This window comes from Cervus elaphus, chromosome 19 (assembly GCF_910594005.1).
Source record: "Cervus elaphus chromosome 19, mCerEla1.1, whole genome shotgun sequence".
Classification (NCBI taxonomy): Eukaryota; Metazoa; Chordata; class Mammalia; order Artiodactyla; family Cervidae; genus Cervus; species Cervus elaphus.
Genome location: NC_057833.1, coordinates 36,341,351 through 36,351,758, shown reverse-complemented (window position 1 = coordinate 36,351,758; position 10,408 = coordinate 36,341,351). Strand labels below are relative to the sequence as shown.

At 52.4% G+C, this 10,408-nt stretch overlaps 1 protein-coding gene across 4 annotated transcripts; it reads right to left on the bottom strand.

Annotated features, from left to right (window-relative positions):
• Positions 1 to 551: 551 nt before the first annotated feature.
• On the bottom strand, positions 552 to 9,612 carry AP2M1 (adaptor related protein complex 2 subunit mu 1). 4 transcript variants are annotated; one of them, XM_043875519.1, is made up of 13 exons: positions 9,417 to 9,569; positions 7,319 to 7,435; positions 6,135 to 6,140; positions 5,248 to 5,513; positions 4,446 to 4,528; positions 4,027 to 4,032; positions 3,700 to 3,835; positions 3,468 to 3,609; positions 2,843 to 2,962; positions 2,603 to 2,738; positions 2,403 to 2,500; positions 1,815 to 1,926; positions 552 to 1,161 (listed from the first exon to the last, which is right to left on the bottom strand). In XM_043875519.1, the coding sequence occupies exons 2-13, from the start codon at positions 7,390 to 7,392 to the stop codon at positions 1,027 to 1,029; spliced, it is 1,314 nt and encodes a 437-aa protein (XP_043731454.1). In that variant the 5' UTR covers positions 7,393 to 7,435; positions 9,417 to 9,569; the 3' UTR covers positions 552 to 1,026. The 4 variants fall into 4 exon arrangements, with proteins under 4 accessions (XP_043731454.1, XP_043731455.1, XP_043731456.1 ...); XM_043875520.1 differs by lacking the exon at positions 6,135 to 6,140 and having other exon boundaries at positions 9,417 to 9,612; XM_043875521.1 differs by lacking the exon at positions 4,027 to 4,032.
• Between the last annotated feature and the right edge of the window lie 796 nt (positions 9,613 to 10,408).

Here is a 10,408-nt window from a genome sequence, read left to right as displayed (position 1 = left end):
CACTGGAGCAGATTGCCATTTCCTCCATCAGGGAATCTTGCTGACACAGGATCGAAGCCTGGTCTCCTGCACTGCAGGTGAATTCTTTACCCCTCAGCCACAGGGGGCAGGGGGAGCCTGTAAGAGGCCCGGGAAGAGTGAAATTTTTCCTTTTTACAACATACCCACCAAGGTCTGGGAAGCTTCAACTGGGAAGAGGATAAAATTAAAAGAGATCAGTCAGTTTCTAAGGATGGCTCACAAGACCAATGTAAACCTTGCTTAATCTCTGCTAATTAGAAAAATACCTGCCTAAAATTGAGGATGATGTTAGGTAAGAATCTCTACCCTCAGGGAACTGGGGCCAGGTGGGGCTGCTTGCCCTTGAGGCTATCAGGAGGGAGTTCTGGGGGAAATACCTGTCAGGTAAGGGCTTGGTTGGCCCTGAAGGACCTAACAATTAAGATATGACAAAAGAGTTCAGAAGAGAATTCCACTCAGAAGACAGGGGAGGGGCAGTCCCACCAAACCCTCTCCCCGTATAGCTCCCACTTCAACACTTAGCCAGCAGCTCCGTTCTACACAGTTTATTAGGTTTATAACTGGACGAAGTCACACGTGTACAAAATGAAGCTCACACTATCCCAAAGCAGAGTAGGAATTGAGGGCTGGGGATCCGTTACTGGCCTTTGGGGGAGCTCCGAGGTGAGGGGCAGCCAACCCTCCCACTCCAGAGATGTGGCCATAGGAGAGGGGAGGAGAAGGAGCCCACTTGGCTTTGGTCACAGAACTCAAGAGCCTGGCAGTGGGCTAGGGCAGGCAGATGGATGGTGGAGCAGGAGCCTCTGAAACCACCCCGTTCAGGGAGCCCAGGGACTGCTCCACCAGTCCCACTTGCAATGTGGTTGGTCCAGACCTAGACTCAGGGGCTGGTGCAAAGGGAAGGCAGCAAAGCAGGAGGGAGGAGACACTGATGTGTGGTGGCCGAGGGCACCCAGACCTGTGGAAGAGGGTGGGTGGAGAGGTGGGCTAGCGGCCACCAGGCAGCTAGCAGCGGGTCTCATAAATGCCGCTGCGGCCAATGTAGCGCACCCATTTGATGACATCGTGGTCGCTGTAGTTCAGCTTCGGTTCAAACACCTTCAAGTAGCGCACCTTGAGGCCAGAAGGTGCGAATGGCACCTGGGCAAGGGATAGCTCCAGTTAGGAATGTGGCCTTCCTTTCATAGCCGGTCTCCTTGGGGAAGTTTCACAGCTCTGCCCTACCTCATCTCTCTACTAGAGGGGTTTGAATGATTGGGACCCTGAAAGAAGCTGTGGGAAGCTGGGATGGTGAGGGGTCCTCTAAGAGGTTACTAAAGAAGAAAGCATAACGAGCAATCTATCGTTTGGGTTTGAAGTCAGACCCTGCCTGTGACAACTTGAATCAATTCCTTTAATCAGCAGGTGACAGCAAACCAAAGACCTGCCTTAGAATATACTTATCCTGCTCAGTTTTATGGACTTAAACAGTAAGGTGGAAAAAATTACATATCTAATATGTACAAAGCAAAGTCAGCCCACTTTCCTGTCTTGTGTCTTACCAAGCATGCAAGCAATCTCAGTTTTTCCTAAGAACTGTTTTATGACAAGCCAAAGGAAGTCAAAGATTTTTGTCAGTGTGAATATCAATTTCTACGAGGCCTGCAGGGGAAGGAATGGGTCTGTGAATTGAAATCACTTCTCTCAGGGGTCTCAGTTTCGTCATCAGCAAGGTGGTAGGCGCAGAGATTGACTGGAAGGATTTCTAAGGTCTTTCCTAGCACACACTGCTCTAGGCCCCTTCTCTGCCGTACCTCAAAGTTCATTGAAATGGGGGGTCGAGCCCATTTCTTCTTGTCGTTGGTGGGCAGCAGCTCAATCTCAGCGCTGATTTGGGATTCCTTCATGCCTGCCATGCGCTTGATCCTAGAAACACAGGGTCAACAGGCAGCATGGGCCCCTGGTAGCTTAGAAAAGCTTTAAGGGGGGTTGCGGCCCCTTTGAGGAGGTTGTGGGGGGGAAAGAACCCAGAAACTCAGAGGAGGTGCCAGGGCAAGGCAAGGTGGTGAGGACTCTGATAACCTCTTGCTATGAAACCTTGGGTCTGTTATTCCTTTAACACTGCGGGCTGCATGCAGTTTCTGCTTAGATACATGGCCAAGCTATCCCTGGCTCTCTACTTCACAGAGGTACAAGGGCAAATGGGGAAACAGTAAAGAATCATGATAAAAGCGTGCATGCATGTACCCCAGTGCAGGCATGTGCACAACTGCACAGAGGTATAAGGAAGGAGAACACAACCAGGGGCTCCAGGAGACACACACACACAAAGGTGACACTTAACAAGAGGGTACACGAAGGCTTCTTGAGCCCTGCTGTGCCCTCATGAAGGAAAAACTCACTTCCACACGATGGCGTTCTCGCTGGCCTTATACTTGGCCTTCCCCTTCATGCAGATTACCTGCACCCCGCTAGTGTTCAGTGGGGTTGGGATCCGCACCTAGAAGTGACACACGTGTCAGGGAGCTCTGTCAAATCCTGAATCACCTGCCTTTATTCTTAGAGACAAGTGCTTCCTCCTCCCTAAGCCCCTTATCCTTACCTCAATCTTCTGAGCCAGTAGTGAGGGTTTGAAGTTAGACTTAATGACCACCTTGACCTCCAGCTTGGTGCGTCCCACTTCCCGAACTAGTGGGATCACGCGAAAAGGAAGGATGATGTCCTTGGTGGTGCGATACCTTCAGGGGTGTGACAGCTTTAGGTTGGCACAGCAGAGCCTGTCCTCCCCCCTCTCCCCGCTCTCTGCCAATAGCAACCCCTGCTCCTCACACCCCAATGGCACCTCATGAGTTCAAATTCTCCATCTGGTGGGATAAAGCTGATGCTGCGTTCAGAATCAAACTTGCTGAGTCGCACACACTGGTGGAAGGTGCAGTCATCAATGGCAATTGATTGCTTCCCGCTGCAAGCAGGGATAGAAGGTCTTGTTGGTACACGAGGATGGCAGCAGTGAGTCGGGCTGGGAGACTACCCCACCCACAAAGGCTGCAACAGCCTGGACAAGGCTTGCACTGTAATCTATGGAAAGCTGCCAGAATGCAGCTTTCTCACTTGGGGGTCCCTTTCCTAGAGTTATGGATGAGTGGAAGCTTTGCAAACTCATTATCTTTTGAGAGTTCTGCTGTGTGGAACACAAAAGATTCAGGCACACTGGACAGAGGCCATCAGTACGTAGAGAAGAATCTTGGTCCTTGGGACCAAAAAAAGGGGCTTACTCTTGAGGAGGGTGAGGATAACCCTCTCATCTCTTCAACACAGATACCAAGAGCAACCAGCCAAGCACACCCTTGGGAAGTGAGAGTTTGCGTTACTGCAGACATGAAATCTAGAAGGAACCTGCGATTCACCAGGCTCTGCTCAGCCATCCAAGGTCCACCCTCTCCCACCAGCTACCCTGCTTCAGGTACCTCTTGCTTGTTTCATCAGCTGTGCCTTTGCCTTGCTTCTCAATGACGATCTTGTCATTCATTCCAAACTTGCACTCAGGCATGCCACTCAGATAGCTCTTCATCACCACCCGGCCTGACACATGGGCGCTTAGGACCTGCCCTGGTGATGGACAGATAACCAGAAGCAGCTGAGTCAGGACCAATATCCTGCCCTAGATCCCCTCCAGTTTCATCACACGAGGGCCCTCACCTTGCGGGGACATGAGGAGGTTCACACTCTCCAGCACATCCAGGAAGAGCTCATTCCGGCGATACTTGATGCCCTCCCGCCGCCAGCCAATCTGCCCGGTCACCTGGCTGGTGATCTGAGACTGCTCTTCTTTTGTCTACATGGGGCGCAGAGACAAACAACAAGGCCTCACTCCTCGCCCCCTTCAATTTTCTTATCTCCATCCCTACTCCACCCTCATCCCCTCACCCTTCTAGTCCACACTGTGTGACCCATCTTCCCCCACGGGGCAGGGCCTGGAGAAAACTGAGCAAAGCTGCAAGGGTGGAAGCTGAGGGAACAGCTTACCTGATGCTGGAGAACAGAGAGCCAACACGGTGCCCACAGGAAGCAGCAGATGAGCGCAGATGGGAAGAGGCAGGCAGAAAAGGAGGAGAAGGCTATGAGGCCTGGATCCTAGAAGGGGGCCCAGGCTCTCTCCTTCTGAGCAATATCAAGCCTCCAGAGCAGCCTACACCCCCCTCCCCTCTACACAGAAGGAAACTGCTTGAGCTGTATTCCCAGTAACAGAGATGCTGAGCTGGCAAGCTCCAGGGGTGGGAGAAGGCCACACAGAGCAGAACAGGCCTGCAGTCATGGCAGAAGGCTCAGGCCAGCACTTCCTATCAGGGATGGGCTCATGAGTCAGCTCAGAAAAGGCTTGGGGGCCAGCTGGGATGAAAGGAGGCTGGGCTCCACCCTGACTATAGCCTGGACAATTTGAGTACCTGGCTCTTGATGCCCTGTTGGGTGATGAAGGTTTTCAGTGCACCTGTCTCCGAGTTCTGTGGGTAGCCAAAATCTAGGATCTCTGCAAAAGGAAGGGATTCATCAACTCCTAGAAAAAGCTGAAGGCTCCTACTTCCCATCCCTCCCCTGGCCTGGATACATCTGGCCAGCATAGCTCTAAAAAACATTGTAGCATCATCTACAGCAAGATTTTTCTAGCTTTGTAGCATTTACTCTAGAATTTATGCTTTATAAGAAAACAGTTAAAACATCACATTTTTTTAAAATAGAAAAAGAACCAGAAGTCACATGCTCAGTGGGTAAGAAGTCCAGAAGCCCCAAGCCCTTAAAATACAGAGAGCTGATGTGGGAAGGTGGAAGGACTCAGTTCACTTAAATCATACCCTACAGAGGTAACAATGCATCCAGAGGAACCCGTAATATCACATCCTCATCCAGGCTCTGAGGCAGCTCTTGAGATGGAAAGCTGGTAGGACAGTCAGTGTAGCAAGGCCCAAACCACAAGGTTAAGAGGATGAAATGTGCTTAACTGAACAGCAGGATGACCAGCCACCAAAAGACCTTTCGGTCTTCCCCCACCTCTACTCGCTAACCTATTTCTGTATTCACTTCAGATCAGTCTTTAGGTCTGGATTTGGACTGTCCTCCTCCCGGTTCAAAAGCCCATATAAGAAAGAAAGTTTAGAGGGTACTGGAGTGAGCCTCAGACCTACTCCCACCTCCAGGCCAGGCCCCACCAGGCTTATCCCCACCCTGGACCCACTGCCCCACCAGCCTCACCATCCAGCAGCTCATATATGAGCACAAAATTGTTCTTGATGTTCTCTTCACTGATCTTGCCAAAGTAGGCAGCCATTACGTCACACATCTTATAGAGGAATTCGAAGACCATGGCAGCATTGACATTCTGCTTGGTGACAGCTGCCAGCCAGATGTTGGATCGTTTAACATGGAAGAAACTGGTGCGAGCGATGTTGGTGACGGGGCTGCGCACCTGCTGCCGGGCGTGGATAACATTGACCCGAAAGGCGTCCACTGCATTCCTCCTGAGAAAGAGTGCACAGAGGCTGCTCAGGACATGCAAACCTCACTCCGTGGAGATCAACCACAGCTGCTAACAAATAGCCACCCTCCTCTCTGCTGAAGCCTGACTCGAAAGCCAATGCCTTAACTGTCGGGCCAGTTTCCTAAGACTCCTCCCAGCAGGGGCCCGAGAGAAGGGCCAGAGCCAGGCTGACATCTGGCCATGAGAGAGAGGGAAATCAAGAGCCAGTGACAGTAGGGCAGATAGTAAAGTGAGGTCTATTGGATTTAGAGAAATACGTTCCTGACTCCCAAGCCTGGCTGCAGTTTCCCTGCTGCCACCTCTATAGCTTCTCAGTAAGCTCCAGGCCCAGAAAAGAGAGAGACCCTGCGTCTTCTCCAGTCTTCCCACCAGCGGGGAAGATTGAGTCCTCCAGAAGGTAGCAAAGCCAGCATGCCTTCAGAGAAGGCTCTAATATACTGAGGGAAAAGCCAAGGGGTCACAGAACTGGGTCACCTATGCTTGTCCAGGATCTAATTCCAAGGCAAGTTCAGGGATGAAAAAAAGAATGAAGAGAACAGTGATGGGGGGGCAGGGCCCCCCACCCACCTGTGCCTGGGCAGCAGCTTGACAGGCCGCTTACCTATTGCTACGGCAGCCAATGAGATGGGATGAGAGAAATGACGCCACCGAGAAGAGGAGAGTGACAGTAACGAGAGAGAGGGTTAGACACACAACACAGTGGGGTGGGCAGCACACACCATGCGGCGGAAGCAGATGGGCAACAGGCAAGGGGTGGAGCGCACAGCAAGGCATGCAAGACGGTGTGTGCCCTGGTCAGCTCAGCCAGGCCCTCTAGGGCCGGAGGAGGGGTGTGGATGGCTACAGGCAAGCCAGGTGTTGCCATGTCTCGAGCTCATGCCCCCCCACCACGCCAACAAACAGGCACAAAGGCCAGGCTATCCCCATTAGCCACGAAGCTGGGAGCCACTGTAGCAGGCCCATCTCTGACTGCCTAGTCTAAGCAATTCCAGGAAGAAAAACAGGGCAGCATGAACCAGAGGAACCTCATCTCATCAGAGCTCCTGAGGCTAGGACAAGTCCCCTCTGTCAGGGAAGATCAGTGGCATGCAGGGTGGGGCAGATTAAGTAAGGCTGTGTCTCCTTGTGGAGGTCTGAGGGACACAGGACAAGGAGATGTTCCCAGTCTACTCTGATAGACCAGAAAGGCAGCCCAGGCTGCCTGCCCATCTCCTGGTGACCCAGAGAATGCCTCAGGCTTGCTCACCACCTCTTCCTGGAGTGGCCCAGAGGAACTGAAAACAGCTGAGTCAGCAGCCTGACTCCTGAGAAAGGCAGTGGGAGAGGATTTGGCAGCCTGGAGAGGCTTTCGAGTCCAGTGAAGGCTCTCACCACAAGAAGGGCTTCTGAGAGCAAGACTTAGATTAGTACTGCCAGCCTGACCACTAATTCCACCCACTAGAGACAGATCTTCCTTCTCAAAGGAGGGATCAACCATTCAAGCAAAAGCACTCATCTCCAGAAACTAGGTCTGTCACTACGGGAAACAGGAGGCAGCAAGGGTAAGAGTTCCTAGGACTGTGGGGGTCCTGCCATTTCACAGGTCCCACTGAGTGACCAACAACTGGCTGCCTGGCCAATACCACCAGACCTAATGGGAACCAGGCTGTAATAGCTGAGCATCCAGGATGCAGCAAGGGGTGGGGAATAGTCCAGATCAAGCCTCTGGGAGAAAGAGACCTGGCCCTGCATGCTGGAGAGGAGGGATGGGAGTAGGGGCACAGCTGGCTCAGCCAGGGCACTCACCCGATGTCATCTCGGTAGACCCGGGAGATGAGCACCTCCCCCTTGTGATTATAGATGAATAAGCCTCCAATCATGGCGGCAGTTCAGTCTTCGCAGCCCATCGCTCTGAGAAGAGACCTAGGATAGGTGGGGGCAGGGTAAGGGAAGGCGGCAGAATCCAAGCCACTGTCCCCTAAGGGGCTGTCCAGGTCACTGGTTGGGCCTTTTTCCTGACTCAACCCTCCAGCAAGTGACCCTACAGTCCTTTTAGCCAAGCCCCTCCCTTTCGCCAGGCCCTAGTTCCTGTTTATCCCACACTGGAAGGGAGAAAAGGAGAGGGACTTAGGCCCAGGATTCTAAGGCCATTCTGACCCTCCCTTTCCTGGGACTGAGCCCAGAGTGCCCCCTCCCCCTTTCACAGGGCTGAGCTCAGCAAGGCCCCTTCCTGTGCAGACTCTCAATCAGGCTTGAGCTGGTGAGTCACTGCAAAGGCCTGCCTGCGGCTGCAGGAATGGCGGTAGGAATTACTCCAGCTGGTTCAGGCCTGGGGCCCCCAGGCAAAGCTTTAGGATCGCTAGTCTCTCAGGCTCAACTACCCTTCAGAGAAGGCAGCAGGGCCTGAACCTCTGGCTCTCTAATTCACAAAAGTCTAAACGTTCTAGGAAAGGGTGTGCAGGGATTGGCGAGGAGAGAAGACAGCCCTAAGGCCCTGACATCAACCCAGGAGTGCGGCTCCAACCTCTCCCAGGCAGTCAAATAAACAAGCAAAAGAGCAGAGTAGAAAGGCCCCAGCCCTGACAGACTATACTTCAGTGACCCAAGCAGCTTGTTAGTTATTTCTGACCACCTCTCTTTTAAATAGAGAAGCTCCCCCTCAGCTCCCAAGTAAATAAGAATACAGGGGTGTGGGGAGGAAGGGGTGAGCAGGTTCATAAGATCAACAGATCCTTCCAGTGGAAATTCTGATTCCAGACCTGCAACATAATTCATTTCTAGCCTGAATGCCTAAAAACAAGGGGCAGAATCCTGGAATTATCTAAATTATTTGGGTCCAACTAACTTAGATTGTTTGCAAAGAGAAAAAGGGTTAATTTAGTTCTAGATTTCCTGGATTAGCCTTGGTGTTAATTTCACAAGGGGGGCAGTTTAGGAGACTTTCAATTTCTAAACTGGAAAATAAAGTGTATTACTATAGCAGTCAAGGTTTACCAGGCTGAGAGAATGAGAAGTCTTTCAAAGTGGTGGACACTTCCCATTCTTGGGTCCCAGAGACCAGGAGAGAAAGGGCAAAATGGAGGTAGAGCCCTGGGCAAAGAAGCAAGTTCACAGGGATCAGGTGGTAGGGAGCTCAGGGCATCAGAGAAGCAGAGATGGGGGCCCAGGTCAGGAAAGGAATATTTAGTTAGGGGATAGACTGGCAGCAACAGCCAGGCAGTGTACTCAGGTGAGCCTACAGCAGCAACATAGCTGGTGGGGGCACCTGGAGAAAAGTTTCCAGTATGGCAAAGGTCAAGGCTTTGAAGAGAAGAAAACGGCAGGGTGAGACCAACAGTGGTGAATAAGGGAAAGCTGGAGAGACGTAGCTTGCTGTGGGATACAGGTGTAAAAGCATGCGCGAGTGGTGGGCTTTTCGCTCTGGGGAGGAGGACATCACGGGTAAAGATGGTTCCACGGCGTGCGGGGCCTGTCACTGAACTGCAAGGAGAGGGTGCCGCAGGGTAGGGAGCTTGTCACAGTCCAAGGAGGCGGCACAAGGAGGTGTCACTGTCCTAGGGAATGGGGGAATTGTCCTTGCCCCGGGAGGAGTAGGCGCCGAGGGCTAGGAGGCTGTCACGATCTCAGGGGGCCGCCGCGCGGCGGCCCTGTCTGGGAGGATTCCAGGAGGGTCCCCTCTCAAGCGAAGCTCCGGGCAGGTCAGGTGGAGGGCACCGCTCCGCGCCCGTCCTGCAACCGCGCCCCGGGCGCCCCCGCCCCGCCGTCAGCTCCTTCTCCGATCTGAAGGCTGAGGCCACTCCTGGGTGTGGGCTGCTTTCCGCGTAGCTCAGTGCAGTGAACGGCAAAGCTGGGCACCCAGGGAGGCGTCCTCCCTCACCCCCGTATAGCCAGATCCCGAGCTCACCTGGTGTCCGCGGCCCTCTGCTCGGTCGGCCCGGCCACTCTCCGGATCCCAAGATGTCCGCCCGCCCCCTGCTCGCCTGCCCGCTGCCTCGGCTTTCACTGCAGTGTTGCTGCCCCGCCCCGGCCTCAGCTGCGCGTGCGCATCCGCCGGCGGCGCAGACTACAAATCCCGACAGGCCTCTCGGCCTTATCTCTTACAATTTTAAGCGCCGTAAGTTTGGTAGAACTACAACTACCGACAGCCTTCGAGACCCGAAGGAGGGGCTAGGCGTGCCTTGGGGGAGGAGTAGGAGTGGCTTTATTCGGCCCCACCCGAAATACACAATCCAGAATACGCTGCTATACTCACTTCCTTTTCCTCAATGAGCATTCTGGGAATTGTAGTCTCTGCAATCCCTCTTGTTCCTCTTTCAGAGTTTGTGAGAGCCTCAGAGGATTACTGCCATTTGTTGAAGCCCATCTGTTAAGTCTTGGATTGCTGTAGGCCTTTCAGTCTCCAGAGTCTGAGGACTGATTGTCATTTTTTTTTTTTATTGTCATTTTATACACACACACACACACACACACACAGAGGACTTGGCAGTAAAAGTGTTTGTGCTGAGTTAACTGCTTTATAACATCACCTCTGATTTTCCCAAGCTTTTTTACTTTGTATATTTGTTCTAGACATGAGCCTTTTCCCAGAAATCAAGACTTAAGGTAGGGGGCAGGGAGTAAGGAATCAAATATTTAGAAGAAAAGCTAAAATTTTTCAAAATATGTTTGAAAACTATATACCTATGGGACTGTGAGGTCCTCAAGGTCAGGACCTGTGTGTCTTCTACTGACAGGCATATATGTGGCTTAGAAAACTGTTGGCAATTTGAGTTTAACTGGACATGGGATTTGAAATCCCTTCTTTGAGGAATAACCTTCACATCCAAGCTGAGAGGAGACAGAGCCAATCCTTGTACATGAAAGGCCTGGCTGGTTCTTGCAGGACCTGAAGAACAT